This window comes from Sminthopsis crassicaudata, chromosome 5 (assembly GCF_048593235.1).
Source record: "Sminthopsis crassicaudata isolate SCR6 chromosome 5, ASM4859323v1, whole genome shotgun sequence".
Lineage (NCBI taxonomy): Eukaryota > Metazoa > Chordata > Mammalia > Dasyuromorphia > Dasyuridae > Sminthopsis > Sminthopsis crassicaudata.
The window spans coordinates 304,781,468-304,805,750 of record NC_133621.1 but is presented as its reverse complement, the minus strand read 5'-3'; the positions used below and the strand labels follow the sequence as shown (position 1 = coordinate 304,805,750).

General features: G+C 37.6%; 1 protein-coding gene across 1 annotated transcript; it reads left to right on the top strand.

Annotated features, from left to right (window-relative positions):
* The first annotated feature begins 1,429 nt into the window (after positions 1–1,429).
* Positions 1,430–24,283, top strand: ACR (acrosin). Its single transcript, XM_074271936.1, has 5 exons — positions 1,430–1,500; positions 2,064–2,270; positions 3,230–3,513; positions 22,597–22,742; positions 23,393–24,283. The coding sequence occupies exons 2-5, from the start codon at positions 2,158–2,160 to the stop codon at positions 23,711–23,713; spliced, it is 864 nt and encodes a 287-aa protein (XP_074128037.1). The 5' UTR covers positions 1,430–1,500; positions 2,064–2,157; the 3' UTR covers positions 23,714–24,283.

Sequence of the window (24,283 nt, the reverse complement as noted above, 5' to 3'; positions counted from 1 at the left end):
TTTTCCTCATAAGCTGTCCTACATGTGTGCCCCCCTTGGACATGTCTCCTTGACCCCACCAATGTGTTCTCTCTCAAACACAATCCCAGAGGAGGAGATTTTAGTTTCCCATTTAAAATATAATTGGAAAATGTTTAACAAGATAAATATGCAGTACAGGATAATGATGATCTGTCCTTTTCTAGTCAATATGTGGCTAAAGAGATCTGATTTTATTGGAGTTAGATACCACCGACCTAGACAACTGCTTAAGTTTCCAAGTGCTCCCCATCCCATAAGATCATAATTTATGAGCCCGCACTGATGTTCATTTCAAATGTCAGCCAAAGAACACAATCAGTTAAAAGCAAAGATATTTAGTGAAATAGCATGGTAACAAAAGTAATCACAATATATTTCCCCCATAAATCCGGCATGTATTTTCCCACAAATACATATATTGTCAATGGGGAGAATGTGCACATGTAGGGAAGATTTGTGGAAGGAACATTTGGGGCCAGGGCTTAAGCATTTAAGGGCAACTCCTATTTCTGACAGAAGAGCCATTGATGGTTTCTATAGTGATATCTTTGGGCTGCCCTGATCTAGCCCGATCCCTGATGCTTTCCTAGTCTTCCATAGTTCTCATCAGATGGATGTGACCTTGGCAGACATTGGTTGGCTCCATCTAATATCTCTGTGTCTGCAGCTCACCACCTATATCTTCCTGTTTGGCTGAAATCCTGGGTTAATTCTTCCTTAAGGGAAGGTCAGGTATTAGTATATTCTTTTAGCTCAAAGCCTATATACTTTTTCTTCCAGTAACTCTTAGGGAAAAAATGTAGAAAAATTTGCTAGAGAGCAGCAAAAAGCTTCCTGTTGGATTTTCATCAGTTCCCTCAGTTTTGGCTCTGCAGTCTTTTCCATTCTTTCACGTCAGGGAACTGGGAAAAGGCACAGAAATAAGATGGATTTCTTGGAGCAAAGTTTTATCTTGTCCATTTGGTCAGCTCAGAACAAGGACTTTGAGATACTCCTGACATGGTGATCCATGAAGAAAACCACACTGATCATGTCCATAGCTTATGGTAGTTGTGGTGAGGCTTTGTGAACCTTAAAAGGTGATGAGAATGGGAACCACGATCATTATCTATACCCTTATTTACCTTCAGGTTTCCCTTTCCCAGAATACTTCCCACTTCTTCCCTCCCACCCCACCCCACCCCCACCCCCACCCCCACCCCCACCCCCACTCCCACCCCCACCCCCACCCCCACCCCCATCCCCACCCCCACCCCCATCCCCATTCCCATCCCCATCCCCATCCCCATCCCCACCCCCACCCCATTCTCTCTTTCTATGACCAAGGACTCTGGACCGGGATTGGCTGGGTGCTGAGCACTGTGATGTCATGCTGGATCCCAGTTCAGGCTGGAGGATGGGAGGGACAGGGTGGCTATGCCGGGTCCTGCTGTTATCCCTTCTAGGGCATTTGGGGGCTCTTGATAAGGGATTGTGTAAGTAAGTGAATAGGGATATGTGTGAGAAGTCATGTGTACGTAGGTCCAAGTGACTGAGGATGGTGCACATGTTTGTGGTACATATGAATGAATGTAGAGAATGTTTAGAGATATAGGTAGGTGTGTTACAGCTATTCCAAAAAGAAATGGGCTGCATCTAAAGGACAAAAGTTCCCTTTGAGCCTGAGGTCTTCCTGCAGAGGTTGATTGGTCACATATAAAGGTGTTTTAGACTAGATGGCCCCTGCAGAGCCTCCTGTCCTCTAGGATTGTGTGTATGTGAGAGAGCATGTTGGGGAGGACACATGCACAAGTAGAGTACAGTTGTAGGAGAGCGCATGAGAAGGAATGCGAGTTTGGGAGCAAGACATAGAGGTTCTTGTCTTCGCTCCTTCTTTTCAGGTGCCTCAGAGCTAGGCAGGAAAGTATGGGGGCAAATTTCTCATTTGGTGCTGTCTAGGGGTGAGAAAAAGCTGAAAACAATTTTCAACTCCTACTTCTCCCTCCTTCACCTTCCCCATTATCCCCCTGTCCTATGAACCCTGACTCTTGTTCTTCCTCTAGTGGCCCCTGTGGATTACGGCCAGGGGTCGAAATTAAGGATACAAACAGTCGAATCTTGGGAGGCAAGGACACTCAACCTGGGGCCTGGCCCTGGATGGTCAGTATGCAGCTGGTTACCCATAATGGCCAAAGGTTCCATGCTTGTGGGGGCTCTCTATTGGCTCCAACCTGGGTGCTCACAGCTGCACATTGCTTCAAGAGCACCAGGTGAGAGGATGGAAAGAGTTGGGAGGCAGTCTCACTCTTTCCAGGGTCAATCTCTCTCTCTCTCTCTCTCTCTCTCTCTCTCTCTCTCTCTCTCTCTCTCTCTCTCTCTCTCTCTCTCTCTCTCTCTCTCTCTCTCTCTCCTTCCCCCTCTCCTTCCTTCCTTCCTTCCTTCCTTCCTTCCTTCCTTCCTTCCTTCCTTCCTTCCTTCCTTCCTTCCTTCCTTCCTTCCTTCCTTCCTTCCTTCCTTCCTTCCTTCCTTCCTTCCTTCCTTCCTTCCTTCCTTCCTTCTTTTGCCTTTCCCTCCTTCCCTCTATTCCCTCCTTCTCCACCTCTCTCTTTTCAGGGGTCTAGCTTTACAGTGTGGGTCTCCACTGATCTCTATTGAGATTTTTTGGGTATCTTTCCAGAATTTATCTTATAGTATCTCTTCAAAAATTGTCTCTTGGGGAGGGGGCAGGGGCACAGATGCAATGTTTCTCTGAAGAGACACTCTGGGCTTTTCCTCTCTCTTTCTCTCTCAAACTCTCAAGGGCCATCCTAGGGATTTGTTTTCTGATAGTCTTTGTTTATCAAGTCCCAGGTCTCAGAAATTCTTTGTATCTCTCTCTCTCTCTCTCTCTCTCTCTCTCTCTCTCTCTCTCTCTCTCTCTCTCTCTCTCTCTCTCTCTCTCTCCCTTTTTCTTTCTTTGTTTTTCTTCAGAATTCATTCTCTGGTACTTTCTCTTTTACTTTTCCCTCAGCCTTTCTATTTCTCTCTGTCTTTAGCACTTTCTGTCTGTCTGTCTCTCTGACTATCTCTGTCTCTGTCTCTCTCCCCTTTCTTCTAATGCCTATCTCTGAAGCGTTTAGGAAACTCACCTGGAAATTCCTCCAGAAGGGATGTGCCCTCAGGGGATGGCATAGGGGGGAGGGAGGTAAGGGATAAGTTTGAGCCTTCATTTCACTGGCTATCTCCCTAGGGACCCAAGTCAGTGGCATCTCGTGGTTGGTGCATGGAAGGTACAGGAGGCAGAAGCAGGCACCCTCGGCCCCCTTGTACAGGAACGGAAGGCAGTCCATATTCTGCTCCATGAGCAATATAACTTGCATACTGAGGCCAATGACATCGCGCTGGTGGAGATGGATGGGCCTGTGCACTGTGGTTACCTGGTCCAGATTGCCTGTCTACCCTGGCCCTCAGTCATTCCAGTCGAGGACTCAGAGACCTGCATCATTGTTGGCTGGGGATACAAAGAGGAGGATGGTAAGCCAGAGATGGGACCTTGGGAGGATCATGGGAATAGGTTCTAGAACTCACTGGGCATATGAATTTGAAAGGCTATAGCAACTAGAGGGGATATTTCAGGGGCTACAAGAATCATTTAAGGGCTAAAGAGGGTTTGTCAAAGGCATCTTAACCAATCATGGAATATGTAGAATTCAGGTCATGTGGGGGGGGGGGGGAGGGCGGTCATCACTGGAAGGGAATGGAATGAGGGAGCACAGATTTCATCAAGTGACCCAGGAAATCATGAAGAGATCACAAAGGAGTCATGGAAATACATATTATAATGCCACGGGACCCACTTTTGAGTCTTCTAGGTCTGGGCCGGCTGCCGGGATGAACTTTTCTTGTGGATTCTAGGATAAGTCATGCACCCATCTTCTATTCACTCCTTCTTACCAAGGCACCATTTCTCTATAGAGACACTGCCCTGGGACACAGTCTTTAACCAACTAATTTTTTGGATTTTCCCTTAAGATGAATATCACCAGTCTGAGATTTTCCAGGTATTTGCTACTAGGTCACAGGATGGTTATTAAAGGTGATCTCACTGCCTGGCTTACAATCTTTTCTTCCCTATGGAATCCCTTGCCCATTTATATGGATATTCCTCAAAAAACCTAACCTCCCAGTTCCTTAATCTCCTTAACCCCGATGACTAGTAACTTATTTATACTTCTGCAGTGTTTACACATAGATGTTGCACCTTTGATTGCTCACATCATAAGTGCTCTGCTTCCATTATTGAGAAGTCTTAAGTTGGGACTTTTGGGTCACATAGTTAACCAGACAGAGGGCTACACTTTCTCTTATCTCCCTGACTTCTTAAATTTCTTAAAAACAAGTTATATGTCAAAGATAAAGTAACTTCAGCTATTTCCATGATATAGGATACCTAGAATTCAAAATTCAAAAATAATTCAAAAAAAAAAATTCAAAAAAAAAAGTATTCAAAAACCAGCGCATGAACTGATGTCTATCCTGATCTCATCCAGGACTGTTCTCTCACTTCCTACTAAGTTTTAAGCAGAAGTTAGACTACACTATCCAATTCCAGGATCTAAACACATAGCTTTTCTTTTCTTTTCTTTTTTTTTTTTTTCTTTTAGCTTTTTATTTACAAGATGTAAGCATGGGTAATTTTTCAGCATTGACAATTGCAAAACCAACTTTTTCCCTCTTTCCCCCAACCCCTTCCCCAGATGGCAGGTTGAACAATATGTATTAAATATGTTAAAGTATAAGTTAAATACAATATATATTTACACGTCCATACAGTTATTTTGTTGTACAAAAAGAATTGGACTTTAAAAATAGTGTACACTTAGCCTGTGAAGGAAATCAAAAAGGCAGGCGGACAAAAATAGAGGGATTGCGAATTCTATAAACACATAGTTTTTCAACAAAACCTGACCCCGTACCCTGGTTTCCTTCCCCCTCATCAGTGTTATGGAGATTTCAGCTGCAGACTGACAATCATTGACGTAGCAGTGTTCTAGGGCAGAATTTTCTGGGGTCACAGAGCCAGCACCATGATGGACAATGATCTATGTTGTAAAAAAGGAAAAAAAAGAAAAGGGAAAGGCAAATACCTGGCCTTGAAATAGAACTCAGAATCCTACCCCACTCCATCTTTCCTCTCTAGCCAGGAAACCATAAATTGCCCAGTGTGGGAGGATGAGATGTTTTAAAAATCAGACCCCCAAAGAAATCACAAAAGGGGAGGAGTTAGAAAGTGATAAATAGAGGAAAATAAGGGAGAACAATCCTAGAATTGTCAAAGACCTCACGAAGAAAAACTCAAAGCCTTGAATATGTCCAGATATATCAACAAGGAAAATATATATTTTTTTCTTACAAGGAAAATATTAACTACTGAAAGAAATAGGGTTTCCAGGTTTCGTGAATGAGTTCAGGCATTTATGAATACATATTGTCAAAAAGAGGAAGATGATCTAACATTCAGAGACAGAGAATCTATCTTGGGCAATTTGAGGAGAAGATGTAATCACAATATACTGTTGTGATTTTTATAAATAAGTTATTTTTTAAAAAAAGTAATAATTATGAAAACAGAATTTGTGGTCTACACAGCCAAAATAATGAGCAGAGTAGAAAAACTGGAATCTGAAATGGCAAATGATAGCAAAGAAAAGAGTAGATTGGAAATGCAAATATGCAGATACAAAATGACAACCTAGAAGAGAAACAAAAAAAAATTGTAAGAAAATATGTTTACCTTGCAAGCAAAACATACTGATTTCAAAGACAGGCCACAGAGAGACAACTTAAAGATCATAGGCTTCCCAGAAAAAAACATCACAAAACTCAACACCATCATATAGAAAAATAGTAGAAGAGAATTGTGTAGAATTTCTGGACATAAAAAGACTAAATACTAATTAAAAGAAGTCACAGATTGCCATCAGGAAAAAAAAGACTGCAAACTCCAAATCACATAATAATTAAGTTTAATAATTTAATTTAAAAAATTCTTCATGCAATCAGGAGAAAGACATTCAAATATAAAGGAAAGGAAACTTACTAATTCAAGACTTTTTTGCATCCACCAGAGAAAATATGAAAGAATAAAATAATTTTTCTGAAGAGCAAGGGAGTCCAGGATGCAGAACTAGATGATTTATCCTAAAAATAGAAACTTAAACACAAATGAAAAAAGATGGACATTCAATAAGAGACAGTTGAAATAGTCTTAGGAAAAAAAAACCCAGACCTGAAGTATTTATTTTCTAATTGAATATCCCAGACAATAGAAATGCAGAAGAGATGAATAAATGTAGCTGCCAAGGACAACAAGCAGAGAGACCAGAAAGAGGCTCCTTTCTAAATGTGTGTAAGGAGACTATGATGAAAGCAGAAGTCAGGTGGGGAGGTAGCAGTGAAGAACAATTGGGCATCATAGAACTTTGCAATACTCTGTCTGAGTGAATTAATGTTTTGTGAAACTACATTATAAAATTTCAATTCAATAAACATAAGTGCCCACTATGTTAAGTGCTGGGGATACAGCTAAGAAAAATAAAGACCCTGTCCTTAAGGAACTTACAGTTTTAAGGAGGAAGACAACACATAGAAAGAAACTGGAAAGGGAAGACAACACATAGAAAGAAACTGGAAAGTGACAGTGGCACATCAGCAGATACTCAGTGTAGGGACAGCATGTTCTGTGGAGTTCAAACCAAATAGAAATTTGGATGAATAGTGGAGAGTGATATGGAATGTTCAGATTCTCCCTTTTTTAAAGGAAAGCTTTGAGAAAAAGTGAATGAAAAGGGCAAAAGAGGGGGAAGCAAGGGGATAGAGGCAAATGTGTGATGTATATGAGCCAGATTGAGGGTTAACAATGAGGCAGCACCTGTAGGATCTGGAAGAGAATAATATACAGCAGAGTGGATGACTCAAGGTGGACAAACTAAGAAGGAGAAGGGTAGGAGGGAGATACAATGGAGGAAATTCTACAATGAATGCTTCTGTGGATGGGAGATATCCTCTGAAGGGAGAAGGGACATTTTGTGCCCAGTAAGATTTAAAGGATTTGGCAATTGTCATATCTTGGATGGGAAGAGTTGAAACTCTTGTTGCAACTAGTGCAGGGAAAAAGAGGAAATAAATGGAGTAATTAAGAAATGCTGCTCAATCAGTGATGTGTATGCATGTAGAGAGGTTCCTACCACTGGGCAATGCCTTTTCTGTCAGTAGCAGGAATTAGCTTGGATCTGGGAATGAGACACAAGAGAAAAGAGCAAGCTCTACAAGACAGCAATAGAAACTGCCTAATAGGGTGTGCATCTATAATGGAAGTTTTGATTCCAAGAGGAATATAGAGAATAGATAATTATGGGGGTCATGCACTGGAGAATGAAGGTCTGGAGTAGTCAGTAAAAGAAAATGGGTAATGGAGAGTGAAAGAAACCCTTTCTAGAAAGGGGCACAACAATGAAATCTTAAAAATTAAAGAATAGGGTTAGTTGAAGGGAAGAAGGAAGAGAGAGAATATATTTGACTGGAGAATCCAGATTTTTGCTAATAAGCAAAAACTTAAAGGAAAGGGGTAAATAATGGGAGGAAGGGTTTGAGGAGAAAGGGGAAGAGAGGCATTGAGAATAGGGCCACTTTAAAAAAAGAATAAGTTAAAGTAACTAAAGAAAATGTAATATTGTTCTTAAAACAGAAGAGGGAAAATCATAATTTGAAAGAAAAAACCTCAAATATTAGAGAAAAAGGGAGAGAAATATAAACATAATTCTCATAATTTAATATAGGAATGGATTAAATAATCTAATAAAAAAGTGACAGATTGAATAAGAAAACAAAATCCTATAATCTGTTGCTTTTAAGATCACATTTGCAAACTGAAGACATATACCAAATAAAAGAGAGGAGGCATAGAAAACATTTACAATTCATCAAATGAATTAAAAAAAACTCTGGAGTCACAATTGTCAGACAAAGCAAAAACAAACATGAAAAATTCACAAAAGGATAAAGAAGGAAACTATATCATTCTAAAAGGAACCAGCAATAGCAATCTATATCAGTAATCAACTTTAATTCTCTAGCTGCCTTAATGTGTAAATTCATAAAGAAAACATTAATTGAACTACAAGAAGACATAAACAGTAACACAATAGTGACAGAAGACTTCAATATTCCTTACTCCATTTTGGCTAAATCTAAACAAAAAAATGGAAAATGTGGAACTAAACAAATTGCTAGAGAAACCAGTGTTTCTAGTTTATGGCAGCATCTAAATACAACAACAAAATAAAATACATATTTCTCTGCATCACATGAAATTTAAAATTTTTTTGATAGTATTTAATTTTTTCCAAATACATGTATAGGTAGTTTTTTTTTAAATTAAAGCTTTTTATTTACAAAATATATACATAGGTAATTTTTCAACATTGACCCTCTCAAAACTTTCTGTTCCAAATTTTTCCCTCCCTCCTTCCACCTCCTCTCCTAGATAGCAGGTAGTCCAATACATGTTAAATATAAATATGTTAAAGTGTATGTGAAATCCAGTATATGTATACATATTTATATAGTTGTCTTGCTGCACAAGAAAAATCGGATCTAGGAAGAAAAAAACCTGAGTAGGAAAACAAAATGCAAGCAAACATCAATAGAAAGCATGAAAGTGCTATGTTGTGGTCCATACTTAGTTCCCACAGGCTTCTCTCTGGGTGTATATGGCTTTCTTCATCACTAACAATTGGAACTGGTTTGAATCATCTCATTGTTGAAGAGAACCATGTCCATCAGAATTGATTGTTGTATAGTTTTGTTGTTGACCTCTGGCTTCTGCTCATTTCATTCAGCATCAGTTCATGTAAGTCTCTCCAGGCCTCTCTGAAGTCATCCTGCTGCTCATTTCTTACAGAACAATAATATTCCACAACATTCATTCAGTCATTCTCCAATTGATGGGCATCCATTCAAGATCCAGTTTCTAGCCACTACAAAAGGGGCTGCCGCAAACATTTTTGCACGTATGGGTCCCTTTTTCTTCTTTAAGATCTTTGCAATATAAGCCCAGAAGAAAAACTGCTGGGTCAAAGGGTGTGCAAAGTTTGATAATTTTTTGAGCATAGTTCCAAATTGCTCTCCAGAATGGATGGATCCATTCATAGTTCCATCAACAATTTATCAATGTCCCTGTTTTCCCACATCCCCTCCAACATTCGTCATCCTGTCATTTTAGCCAATCTGAGAGGTGTGTAGTGGTATTTCAGAATTGTCTTAATTTGCATTTCTCTGATCAATAGTGATTTGGAGTACCTTTTCATATGACTAGAAACAGTTTCAATTTTTTCAGCTGAAAATTGTCTGTTCATATCCTTTGACCATTTATCAATTGGAGAATGGCTTGAATTTTTATAAGTTTGAATTAATTCTCTATATATTTTAGAAACGAAGCCTTTATCAGAACCTTTGAATATAGAAATGTCTTCTCAGTTTATTGCTTCCCTTCTAATCTTGTCTGCATTAGTTTTGTTTGCACAAAAACTTTTTAACTCAGTATAATCACAATTTTCTATTTTGTGATCAATAATGGTCTCTGCTTCTTCTTTGGTCATAAATTCCTTCCTCCTCCACAGATCTGAGAGGTAAACTATCCTATATTCTTCTAATTTGTTTTATAATATCATTCTTTATGTCTAGATCATGAACCCATTTCTACCTTATTTTGGTATATGGTGTTAGGTGTGGGTCTAGATAGTTTTTAACATTCATTTTTGTAAAACTTTATGGTCCAAATTTTCCTCTCTCCCTTATCTTCCTCCTACCCAAGAAGAAAACAATCTGATATAAGTTAAATATGTGCAATTCTTTTAAACATATTTCCATATTTGTCATGTTGTACAAGAAAAATCAGATCAAAAGGAAAAAAAAACACAAGAAAGAGAAACAAACAACAAAAGAGGAAAATACTACACTTCAATTCACACTCAGAATTCACAATTCTCTCTCTGGATATAGGTGGCTCTTTCCATCCCAAATCTGTTACCTTGAATCACTGCATTGTTGAAAAGAGAAAGTGCATCATGATTTCTCATCACATAATGTTGAGTTTCTGTGTACAGTGTTCTTTTGGCTTTTCTCATTGCACTCAGCATCAATTCTTAGAATTCTTTTCAGGCTTTTCTGAAATCAGTCTGCTCATTATTTCTTATAGAACATTAATATTTCATTACATTCATATACCATAAATCATTCAGCCATTCTACAACTGATGGGCATCCACTCAATTTCCAGGTCCTTGCCACTACAAAAAAGGGCTGTAAATTTTTTTTTGCACATATAAGTCCTTTTCACTCTTTTATATCTCTTTGGGATACAGATGTAGTAGAGTCTACTAGGTAGACACTGCAGAATCAGAGGGTATGCACAGTTTTACAGTCCTTTGAGCATAGTTCCAAATTGCTCTCCAAAATGGTTGAATCATTTCACAACTCCACCAACAATGCATTCATGTCTCAGTTTTCCCACATTCTCTCCAACATTTATCATTATTCTTTCCTGTCATTTTAGACAATAAGATGTGAAATGATACCTCAGATTTGTCTTAATTTGCATTTCTTTAATCAATGGTAAGTTAGAGCATTTTTCATGTGACAAAAAATGGCTTTAACTTTTTCATTTGAAAATTGTTCATATTCTTTGATAATTTATCAATTGGGGAAGCTTGTATTCTTATAAAATTGAGTCAATTCTCTCTATATTTTAAAAATGAAGCTTTTATCAGAAACATTGGTTGTAAATTTTTTTTTTAAAGAAAACAAGGGATAGCCTACCTTTCAGATTTATGGAGAAGGGAAGAATTTATGACCAAAGAAGGAACAAGAGAACATTATGAAATGCAAAATGGATAATTTTGGTTACATTAAATTAAAAAGTTTTAAAAATTGGTGAGGAAATAGATAAATTGAAAACCAAAAATATAGAAATGGCAAGACTAAAAGCTATTTCTTAAAAAATTTAATAACATAGATAAACCTTAAGCTAATCTGATTAAAAAAGAAGGGGGCAGAAAATCAAATTAATAAAATAGCAAATAAGTAAGATGAAATCAAATCAAGATGAGATGAAATGAAAAAGAATAATTAAATCATATTATGCACAGCAATATGCACAGAATACAAAATAAATAGGGGAATGTATTAAAAAATAGAAAATACTCAAACTATCAGAAGGCCAGGTAGAGATTTTAAATAACTTAGTGTCAGAAAAGGAAACAGATTTAGCTGCAAAGGGATTACCAGAGGAAAAAAAAGAAAACAAACTACTGTTCCTAATGGAGTCATGGGAGAATTTTAAAAAACTTCTAAAGAACAATTAGTACCAATGATTCACAAATTCTTCTCAAAATTCAGAAAGAAAGCATCTTACAGAATTTTTTTGTGAGATAACTATAGTTCTCATACCTAAAGTAGGGAGGGATTAAACACAGAAGGAAAACTATAGGCCAATTTCATCATTAAATGTTTACTCAAAATTTTAAAATAATATTTTATAAAACATACTATAGTGATTTATCCAAGAAATTTCATTATGACCTAGTGGGTTATATAGTAGGGATGTATGGTTCAACATTAGGAAAAGATTCAACATAATTAATCATATTAAAAATCAAAACATCCAAAACCAACATGATCATCTTAATTGATTCAGAAAAGACCTTTGATAAAGTGCATTCCTCTTTTAGCTAAAAACTTTATAAAATATAGACATAGAAGAAATTCTTTTTTTTAATATCACAAAAAACACCCATCTAAAACCAAAAGCAAATATCATGTCTAATGAGACTACATTAGAACCTTTACAAGTGTAAAGCAAAGGCATTCACTTTCCTCTCTATTTTATATAATTCTGGAAATGCTAGCAACAGCAATAAAACAAGAGAGATAAATGAAAGATGTAAAGATAGATTAAGTGGAAATAAAACTATCTCTGCTGATGTTATGAAGGCTCACTTGGAAAACAATAGAGAAAATAGCAAAAATTTAATAATAGCTTCAGCAAAGTTGCAGACTATAAAACAAACCCTCAAAAATGAACTCATTTCTATGTATGTCACATAGATAGAGGAATGCAAAAAGAGAGAGGAAAATCCTACTCCAAATTCCACACCCAAAATCCCACTTCAAAATTCATAAAATATTTGGGGATCAAACTTCTCTAACATATATATATACACACACAAACTTGTATGAGTTCAATTATAAAGTATTCCTTAAAGAAATAAAGAACAACTTGAATAGCTGAGGAATATTTAGTGCTCATGGCTAGGCCATGCCAATATAGTTAAGATGACAATACTACTAAAGTTAGTCTATAGCTTTAATGCCATACTAATCAAATGACTAAGAGGATACTTTGTAGAACTTGATAAAATCATAAAATTCATATGGAAAAGTTCTAAAATAACAGAAAATGATTCAAAGGAGAAAGGATCAAGAGGGAAGAGTAGTACTAGAACGCTAATTTTGTTAGAAGTCATTATCAAAACCATCTGGTAATGGTTAAATGATATATAGATAAATTGAGCAGAGAAGACACAGAGACAATAGAACTCAATAACTCAAAAACAGTATAGCAGTACTCTGAGTAAGCCAGTGTTTAATAAAGTGGAAAACATAAATTGCTTAAGAAAAAAACCTCCTTATTTGATTAAAAAAAACTGCTAGGAAAACTGAAAAGCTAGTCAAGCAGAGAAGTTAGGCTTAAGCTAATGTCTTATAGATATTCCACAATGTACTCTAAATGGACATCAGGCCTTGATTTATTTTTTATTTATTTATTTTTTTCTGAGGCTGGGGTTAGGTGATTTGTTCAGGGTCACACAGCTAGGAAGTGTTAAGTTCTGAGACCAGATTTGAACTCAGTTCCTCCTGAATTCAAGGCTAGTGCTCTATCCACTGTACCACCTAGCTGCCCCTAGGCCTTGATCTTAAAGATGATTCTATAAAAAAAAAGAAAAGAAGATAAACAGATCATATGCCTTTCACAGCTTTGAGTCAGAAATGTATTCATAATTATACAAGAGATAAAGGCATAAAGGCATGAACTTAAGGCATAAAGACAATTAAAAAAGAGAAAATTAATAAGTTTTCATGAAACTGAAAAGCTTCTGTTTAGGCAAAATTAATGCATCTAGGATAAGAAGGAAAGTCATAGGACAAAAAAAAATCTTTGTATAAAATTTCTCCAATAAGAGTTTAGTATTTAAGATAAATAAATAATTATATATGGATACATATATTTTATATACAGGTATGCAATACACATGTAGAAAAGCTATTCTCCAATAGATAAATGTTAAAAGGATATGAATATACAGTACTTAAAATAATTGCAAAATTTCCACAACTATATGAAATAATTCTCTAACTTACTCATAAGATACATAAAAATCAAAAGAAACCTGAAGTTTCTCCACAGACACTGCAAATTGACAAAAATTACAAAAATGCTAATAATTAACATTTGAAGGATTGTATAATGATAAACAGGCAAAGACATTGTTGATAGAGCTATGAAATAAGATGAACATTTTGGAAAGCTATTTGAAATTATGCAAATAAATAAAATTATGTACACATGGACTAAGATGTACATCAGATTTGATTCTCTCCCCCCCCCCCTTAGGCTAGGGTTAAGTGACTTACCCAGAGTCACACAGCTAGGAAGTGTTAAGTGTCTGAGACCAGATTTGAACTCAGGTCCTCCTGAATTCAAGGCTGGGGCTCCATCCACTGCACCACCTAGCTGCCCCGTACATCAGATTTGAATCAGAAACTCTATTATACCCCAAGAAAGCTCATGATAACAAGAAAGTCCTTATATGTAGCAAAATATAACAAAACTTTTTCTGATATCAAAGAATTGAAAACAAAATTCCCTTTAACTAGGGATTGCCTAAAAATTGTGACATGTGAATATAATGGAATATTACTGTACCGTAAGAAATTATGTGATAAATACAGAGAAAAATGAAAAGATTTATATGAACTGATACAGAAAAATAAGCAGAGCCAAGCAAATAAAATAACAGTACAACAAGTAGATGGAAAGAACTAAACATCAAAACAAAAAGTCTGAAGTGAAAATATCAAAATTATAAAGATTAAGCATGAATGAAGAGATAATGGAAGATCCCCCTAATCATCCACCTCTTTATGAAGAGGGGGAGGTCCACAGGTATCACATGTTGCACAAGTTTTTGGACCTTTTCCAATGCTTTAACAAGTTGCACTGTTTTTGTTTTTTTCTCCTCTTTAAAAAAAAATTGTCATATGGGCTGGGAAAGAGAGGGGAAAGACTATTTATTATAACTGTGATGATTTAGAAATAGAAGATAATAATAATTAAAATCTTATTTTAAGAAAAAAAAACATCAAAATTCCTTCATCCACTCACCATTTCCCATCACTTTAATCTTTCCCTATTCTTTGATCTTTTCAAACTTAAAAAAAAAAAACTATTATCTCTTTTTTTCAGCCCTCAGTGCTCCTTCAGGTGCCTTCCTCTCCTATCCCTTCCTCTCCTATCAGATTATTTTACAACCTACTTTGTCTATATCCATATGCACTTAATTACATGTTATTTTTCTCATTAGAATGTATAAACCCCGAGGACAGACATTTTTTGCCTTTCTATGTATCTCAAACAGTGACTATCACATATTGCCCTGCTGAATATCCTATAAAGCCATGTTTATGATCTCTTATGGTAGTACCCTGATTTAACTGTACTGAAAGGTAACAAGGTTAGGTTTCTATAGCTTCTTCTTAATGAAGTCAGGCTGACTTCATCCTTAGTGATTGCTGCTGCTTTCTAAATATTCTTTAACTATCCTTTTAATAATATATTCAAGACTTCTTTCAGAAATTGAAGTCCAGTTTTCTGGCCTCTGGATTGTAAAGACTCCATTCTTTACTCACCAGCAATGACTGACACATGCACCTTTCTCTTCCATATTTCTACATGTTTTTAGATGCCCATTTTGAGCCCCTACTCCCCCCTAATGAGAAAGAAATAGGCAAGTTTCCTCAATTTTTCTTTCAGATCACACATCTTTAAACATAGATGTTCCTGAGAGATGCAGAAAAGAGATTATTCTCTGATGTGTATTCCTCCTTGATTGGAAAAAAAAAGTAGAGAGCAGAGCTAGATAGGTCTCTAAAGGCTCTTATTAAGTATGATATGCTAAATGTATGTTTTTAAATCATAAAATTGTCATATTTCACCCCAGAGATCCATTTTGTCAATGATATATTAAGCATTAGCCTCAAGGGAAGCACACACACACACACACACACACACATGCACACACACATATACACACATATGACCTTCACTCAGGGAAGAATTTACATAAGGCCCTCACTAACATTTTTGAGGATGTTAAATGCAGAGCCCAGATAGAAGAAAATTGATTCTCTACAGGTGATGTTTATTTAAATTCTTCTATTTATAGACTTGTGATATTCCAGGTTTAAGGAGGGGACAATATCTTTTCAAACCATAAATCACAAAATTCTACCAATATTCAGAGAGTCCTTATGTATAGCAAACTCTCTGTGTAGCAAGTGCCATCCTTCTATCTGTAGCATGGGTATATCACTATGTGGCTTAAATAGAGGCAGAATAGATATGTCTAGTTTCTTTCCCCCACTTCTCTCAAAAATACTTTCATTCCTTCCTTCCAAGAGAGAAAAGCAGAGGTTGGAGCTAAAGGCAGTCACTCTGCTTTTTTCAGATGGAGAGTGGTACCAAGCTAGAAATATATTTGCTCCCTTAATTATTATTTGTCTGGGGGATATGATTCAGTTCCATCTACATTCTGATCATTTTGTCATTTTATGGGGGATGGAGGACTCCAAACAATATATTCACGTCTTTACCCCTTTCTCACTAAATAGGACTTCCATCATGAACATAAACAGAGAATAGCAAAAAAACTCATTTATCCAAATCATAGAAAAAGTACACATAAGAGAATACATATCAGATGATACAGAGTGATGGAGCTCACCCAAGAGAAGAATCCTAGATCTCTCTCAAGTGGAAATTCTCTGAAGTCTTTCAAATAGCAGGCTGGGGATGGGGACATGATGGAGATTTCCTGCTACTCATCTCACACTTTCCCGAAGTCTTTTCTCTCTTCAACAACCAGAAGTGGTGTTGGCCTTTTCCATTTTTCCTCTTGAAGCTGGAAGCCATAAGTGCCTGAAATGCCTCAAAGGCTTGAAGAGTCCCATAGAAAACTGGATAAGAACTGAAGTTCTTTCACTCTCACAAACTTTACCTCATCCCTCAAGCAGGGCGAAGACTCATCTCCCCCAATAAGGAGAGAGTTTCATACCAATGGATTTTGGGACAGGGCTTGCACATGAATTTCTTTGATGTCAACCAGAGAATACAGAAATTCAAAGCAAAAGATATTCTAAAAATAGCATAGCAAAACATGCAAAAAGATTTCCTTCCAATTACATGGAGTACAACTCCATTATTATTGGCTTATTATTGGCTACCATATCTGCTACCCACTGAGAGACAGTATCCTTAAAAGGTATGAATGTGACTGGGAACATAAAAAGGTTCCCCAGAAACATACATGGCCAGATCCATTTGGTGTCTGGGAAATTTTCTGCCTCAGTGCTGTAGAGAGCAGCCAATGCTGATTTTTTCACTGATACTGATTCCTTTGTAGTTCTGTCTCTCTGCCACAATGTATTCCTTTGCTTAATTCTCCCTGTATCTACATGATACCTGTGTTTGCTACTGCTGCTTCTTTAGGCTTACTTAACTTCTGCTGAGCTACTCTCTGCTCCCATCTATTGGTCTTTAGCTATTCTTCTATAATTATCATCTACTGCTCTCTTCTACCACCTGCTGGACTGCAGCTGCTAGGAGGCCTCTTCCTGGGGGGAAAAAGCTAAAGTAATTAAAAGCTAAAGTAAAAGCCAGGAGAAGCCCTCAGGCTTCTATTTATGCAACTTTCCCCCTCCCCCCCTTTCTCCCTAGACAGTTTTCCAGATCCCAGCCTTCTATCTGATTTAGGGTTAAAAAATTCCTTTTACATTGTCAAAACTTGACACTGTTAGATTTCATTCCTTTTGCATCCTGCATCTGGAGAACTGCAGTTAGTACTGGAAAAAAAAATCTGTAGAATTTGGATGACACAATTATTTTCAACTCTAATAGTACCTTGATTCCTATGCAAATCAACAAAGGTCTAGATGGAAGTAGTGGAATCCTGACTCAAAACCTTCTGACCCAATTCTCATGTGCTACCTGCTTGCCTTCTCAGTAGCATGCAATTGGCTGGTTTCCCTAGACATATTACATTATTATTTAACAAACAAAGATTTATTAAATGCCTACTGCATGCCATTATCTGTACTGGAGATACCAAGATTTACAAGTAAGGGAGTCCACATTTTTTTTTTTTTTCAATGAGAATCAGTTTTATAAGGCATATAATTAGAGCATTTTCTACCAGGTTATTACTTCAGCTGGATAGGTAGCCTGAAGAGTTATTTCACTAATAGATATGTCTTGGATGTATCAGTCAGAAGAACAATTAAGTAAGTCCAGAATACCATAATAGTAGATAACTCCATATCCTGGGAAATTGTTTTTTTGGTTTTAAATATATATATATATATATATATATATATATATATATATATACATATATATATATATGTATGTATATATATATATATATTTTAAACAATGTTTTATTTTCATACAATTTCCCTTGATAGCTCTTCCCTTATCCCTCTCAGGGGACCAATACATATAGCAAAGATTACCAAAAATAAGAGATGAAGGAGGGAAATCTGCAAAACCAATTGTACATTAAAATATCTGAAAATAAAATAATGTTTCACAATCATGGATTCATTCACTTTCTTCCCCCTGCCCTCAATTCTGGATTCTTCTCATTTCTTTGAAATAGATTGTTCGTAGTAATCAATTTTCAACTATTCTCATTTCTTTGAAACAGATTGTTCATAGTAATAAATTTTCAACTATTTTATATATTTTTTCTACTTCCATTGTTATAGTCACTATATATGCTGTTTTTCTGGCTCTGTTTACTTCATTCTGCATCAGTTCATTTACAATTTTCCACATGTGTGTGTGTGTGTGTGGGTATACTCTGTTTTGCCCATGTAGGTTATATGTGCCCATTTACACGTGATTTACAGGGTGGCAAGATTAGAAATCTCTAGAATGTCTTCCACTTTCCTCCAAGGGAAAGGAGACTTTGATTTCTCCCAAGGGATGAAACAGGAGACTGGGGCCAGAAGCTAAACATTCTACTTTCCTCAAAGAGAGGGTATATTGAACTAGACTTATACCTGTTTTCTCTCTTAAATGTTAATCTTGGGGAAATAATTTTTAGACCCAAACTATTTTTAGACCCTGATCACTGTCCCTTAATGGGGAAGAAAATTCACTAAAGCTTCTGTCTTAATTTTTCTGCTACCAAATGTCAGTTTCATAATGAACATCCTAGCAAATAATAAATAAACCCATTTATCCAAGCCATAACAAAGTAGAAATTAGAGAAAATATACATAGGAGAATATTTATCAGACAATACAGGGTGAATGAGCTCTCCCAATGGGAGTGAGAAAACTCAGTTCAACTATGAGACAGATTCTCAGATTTCTCCCAAGGGGAAATACCTGAAATCTCTAGTGTAGTGAGCTGGAAATAAGGACATGATAAAGGTTTTCTATTATATATTAGCTGCTTTCCGGAGACTTTTTCTCTTCAGAATCCAAAATGGTATGTTCTTTTTCTCAAAGCAGGAAGCCAAAAAACTGGGATTTTTCTTCAGGTTCACATTACTCAAGATACTCCATAATTTTCCTATTAGCTGATTCATAAAGAACAATAATATTCCATAATATTCATGTACTACAGTTTGTTCATTTATTCCTCATTCAATAGGGGGTTTTGTTTCAAGTTCTTTGCTACTATACAAGAAGTGATGCTATATTTTGGAGCTTATTGGGGCTTTCTTCTTAATAAATTTAGCAATGGAATCTCAGGGTCAAGGGCATAGACCTTTCAGGGAATGGGGATAAGCATTAACTTAAGACCTACTATTTGCCAGGCATTGTGTTAAGCTTTACAAATATTATCTAATAGCTTTTAGTCACTTTATTAGCATAATTCCCAATTGCTTTCAAAATTTGTTAGAATAATTTCCAGCTTGAACAACAATGTGTTCAGGATTTTCAATGATATCGAAATGTCATAAAGAATCTTGCTGAATCCTCATATTTTCCTACTAATGCACCATACCTACAAAGTCTCTAATTCAAGTTATAGGTGACACTGTGCACAGGAGGGCTACAGCATATCTCAGGCTTGAATCACCTGCTGTCTCTTGGACATCTCCAATTGCATGTCCTGCAGGCCTCTCACACTTAGAAGGTCCCAAACAGAAAGAATCACCTTTCCCTCGAACCTATCACTTTGGCAAATTGCTTTATTACTGATACTTTCCTTAAGACAATTGCCACCTTTGAACCCATATTGCTTCTTACCTGGTTGGTTGCAATAATTTTCTGCCTCATTTTTCTCCTTCAAGTCTCTTTCCACTCCAGTCTATTCTTCACTCAGCTCCTGACTGACTACTACTACTACTACTGTTACTACTGCTACTGCTACTACTACTATACTACTACTGCTACTACTACTACTACTGCTATACAACTGCTACTACTGCTACTGCTACTACTACTACTACTACTACTACTACTACTACTACTACTACTACTACTACTACTGTTACTACTACTGTTATTACTGCTACTGCTACTACTGCTACTACTATTACTACTACTACTGCTATATTACTGCTATTACTGCTACTGCTACTACTACTACTACTACTGTTATACTACTACTACTACTACTACTACTATTACTACTACTACTTTTTCTCCTTCTCCTTTTCCTTCCCTTTCTCCTTCTTTTTGCTACATGGGTCCATTAGAACTTCCTCAAAGACTCTATCTTTCACCTCCAGGTCTTTATACTGGCTGTCCTCATGACACCCTTTCACCTCTACCTTTTGTTTTTCCTGTTTCAGTTCTGAGCTCAATTCTCACCTTCTGCAGGAGATCCCCCAGCCATGTCTACCATCCCCCCAGTTGCTAGTTCCTTCTCCTCTGAGATGACATTCCATCCACTGTATGTATGTATGGGCAGTTAGGTGATGTCATAGATAGCGTGCACTGGGCTTGAAGTCTGGAAGAAGTGAGTTCAAATCCATCTTAAGACACTTCCTAACTCTGTGTGACTCTGGGCAAGTTACTTAACCCTATTTGTCTCAGTTTCCTCCTCTCTAAAATGAGCTGGAGCAGAAAAAGGCAGACCACTCCAGTATCTTCCTAAGAAAATTGTAAATGGGCTCAAAGAGTTGGATGTGACTGAAACAACCAAACAACAAATGTATGTATATACCTATTTACCACTTCTCCGCATCCAAAAAAATGTATTTTTTTTAAGGTAGGGATGCTTTTTGTCTTCCTTTGCATTCTTTAATACTTGGTAAAAACCTGGCACATTGAATGAGGGCTTAATAGATGTTTGTTGACTGTCCAACCAATATTGACTTGTATATGAGAAGTGCTCAAAAAGTCCCTCATCAAAGACTTGGGTGATAAGGAAAGGGTTGGGTTGGGTTGGTTATGTAGTGGAAGATAGCAAATGGCTAAGGCCTTGGTACCCATGTGAAATGGAAAACATCAGAGATGGATTGCCTGTGGAAGATTTACTGAGTCATTTACATGGCTTAGAGGGACATGGCTGGATGAACAAACTAGGTTGGGTTCATATTTACCCTAGTGGAAAAATTCCCCCTCCACTCCCCCCATGTTATCATAAGTCCATTGAAATGTTAGGAAGGCCGATGAAGTCACAATAGCTGAAGCTTTGGTTTGTGTCAGTATTGAGTAGGCAGATAAAGTTCTGCTGATTTGATCTTTGTTTTAAAACCTATATAAATTTTAATTTTATTTTTGTCAATAAGAGATGTTTTAGGTCTTTCTTAGAAATTGCCTCCCAGGAAATCTTTCAAGGTATTGTCTGAGTGCAGTCCTGTTTAGTAGAAAGGACTAGGTGCTGTCAAATCAAATACTTATCTTAATTTTCTGTTCACAGTACCAAGAGCAGAGAGTGTTCTGGGATAACCACCACCAATTCTCTCTGGCTTTCTGCCCACGCTGGCTGCTTCTCTCTGTATGGTTCTGTCCTTTTGTGGATAATGATGCTTGTTTCACTAGAATTACAGACTTTTTGTGAAATGGGGTTACCGGTCCTTTCCCTCTTACCCCTCCCCATATTCTCTTCCTTACATCTCTCACTTCTAAAACATTTCATATAAATCTTTAATCAAAATATTAGGGATGAATAAAGTAAGCAGTATTAATTCACCCACTGCAACAAATAGCACTGAACAAATAAGTCTTCCAAAGGGGCAATTAAATCTCTGCATGGCCTAAAGATATGATATCTCTTCATCCTCCCATTCTGATCTTCACACAGCTTCAAGGGAGCTTTATTGGCACATGAAACAGACTAACATTTTCTGGGGGCTTTCGTGGAGTATTTCTTCTCATGGTGTGTGATATCTATCAGGAGGCTCCAGGCAGGCCCTTAATCCCTAGAATGGGATGGAATATAAGTAGAAAGTGCAGAGGAAGATGGGCTCAGGACCAGGGCAGAATCAAGGGCAGGAGGAGGTGGGATAGATCCAAGAAAAGAAACAGGACAGAACAAGTCAGGGACAGGATAGGAGCTAGTATAGGGTGGGGAGAGGACATTTATTATTCCTGACTCTATATTTCAAGGACTAGACTCATTCTGTGAGATTTCCCCTTCAGGTACTTTTTCTCACTTCTGTGTCTTCTATATAGCTTGTGTTGCCACATCAGTCCCATCAGATGATTCTCCTTCTGACTCATTGGTATCAATTGTAATTGGTTTTAAACTGTAACCCAAAAGCCTTTTACTCTGGATTTTATTATTACATTAGAGTTTTTTCTCTTCAGTATTTTTCCATTCCGTCAAATACCATGAGAGCAGAAAGACAGAAATTCCTCCAGCCATTTTAACTTCTCTCTGATCAAATAATTGGATTGGACAAGAGTCTGGTGTGCACAGAGACAAGTAGGATTGTGGGGCTGGCCAGTGAAGCCAGGGTCTCTTCTCAGTAGTCCAGGACCCTTCCATGTCTGATGCCATCTTCCTTGCTGACCTCACAACCTCTTGGTTGCTCTTTGCCTTGGTCTTAAAGTATACATTTCTGTATACATGGGATCATGGAGAATGTAGAGAACTTTAGGGCATCCTAGAGTGATGAAAGGTTGAGGGGTCCCAGAAACTGACCAAAGGTCATGGCTTTGGGGGCCATGGGAAGTCAAAGATTTTGAAGTGAGGGTGGGAATCAATGGGACTGGGGCTTTGCTGACCAATCTGATCAGAGCCCTCTGGCTACAGCTTTACAGCCAGCAAGTATTCTACAGGAAGCAGAGGTGAAAATCATTAATTTGGAAATATGCAACGGGACTGACTGGTACCATGGATTCATTCATTCCACCAACTTGTGTGCTGGCTACCCAGAGGGTAAAATAGACACTTGCCAGGTAACATCCCTCCCTGGGGCCCTCAGTTACTTCCATCCCTTAGCCCACCCAATCAAAACCCTGAGATCCCACTTTCCAGCTAAGACCCTTATGCCTAATTCAAAAACTAATTTTGCCCAATGAGCCACTTATCATTTATATAGCTCTCTGGGAGGACTGTTGAGAGAATAGCTCTGTATACCCTTTCTTTCATGAGAATGACTAGTACCTGTAGACTTTCTTCTTCATAAATTCTCACCTGGACATCTTTCCCTAAACCCAAGAGGTGGGGCCTGCTAGGTCCTTTATTCCATATTCAGTGCCTTCCCATGACATGTAGATCACTTCCTGAATGCCTTGGGAGCTTTCCAATACCAAATTAACACCCAGGATCTTGCCCGAAAGAGAGAGAGAGAGAGAGAGAGAGAGAGAGAGAGAGAGAGAGAGAGAGAGAGAGAGTGTGTGTGTGTGTGTGTGTGTGTGTGTGTGTGTGTCCTGATAATTCATGTGTTTTGATGGAGCAGTGATTGTGTTCCTAAGAGCACTGTGAATGCATGTTCTTGGAGGACAGTGACCTTGTGAGATGAGAAGACCCATGTGCATGTTAGGGAGGGAGCAGGAACCAGGGGTCCTTGTAACAAGGATGGTAACAGTGTTTCCCTTCTGTGCAGGGGGACAGTGGTGGGCCACTCATGTGCAAGGACAAAAGCACTGACACATTTGTGGTGACTGGCATCACCAGCTGGGGCACAGGTTGTGCCCGGGCAAAACGGCCAGGGATCTACACTTCCACAGGAGATTTTCTGGAATGGATCATATCCAAGATTGGAGTTGATGCAGTGATTGATGACATGCCTTCAACAGTCAAGAAACACATATTAATGCCAGTTAGAGGGAGATCAGGGAGAAGGGTAACTCCAAAAAGTAGGACTTTTTCCATTCAAGCAAAACAGGGCATCCCCAAAGGTAAATGGAGCTCCTTCTTCCCTTGACCTTTTTCCATCTGTCCCTCATCCTCAAGGGAGAAGGGTTGTGGCCCTACCACAGAAATGAATTTCCAACCTATCTTTTCCATTCAGACACATTTTTAGTGGGCATGCTTAAGCATTCTCAGTCTTTCAGTTTCCAACCTCATTGGTTCTATTTCTTTAGCTGAAGTAGGAAGAGACAAATCCAGTCCACTGTTCAATATGTTTTGTCATTTTCCCTTAATGGCTACCATTGGCCTTATTTTGTTTATAAATGAGCATCCTTTCCTCTAATCACATCAGATCATGAGAGAGAAAGAGGAATAAGTTTTCTGGCCATGGCTTGCCAAAGCTCCATTGCTCTTCCAAACCATAACCTTTTTCCCACTTCTATTTTTTGGTCCTTTGACAAATTTCCCCTATAGAGTTCCTATGCTCATTCTTTTCTTGACTTATGCCAGCTGGACCTTGAAGGCCAATCTATGGCCCAGGTCTGAGCTCAGTCATGGAACATGCTACTACATTCACTGCTAATAGTTCAAATCAGATTTATCGTGCAAAGGATATATGCGGGAATACAGACTGATTTTGCTA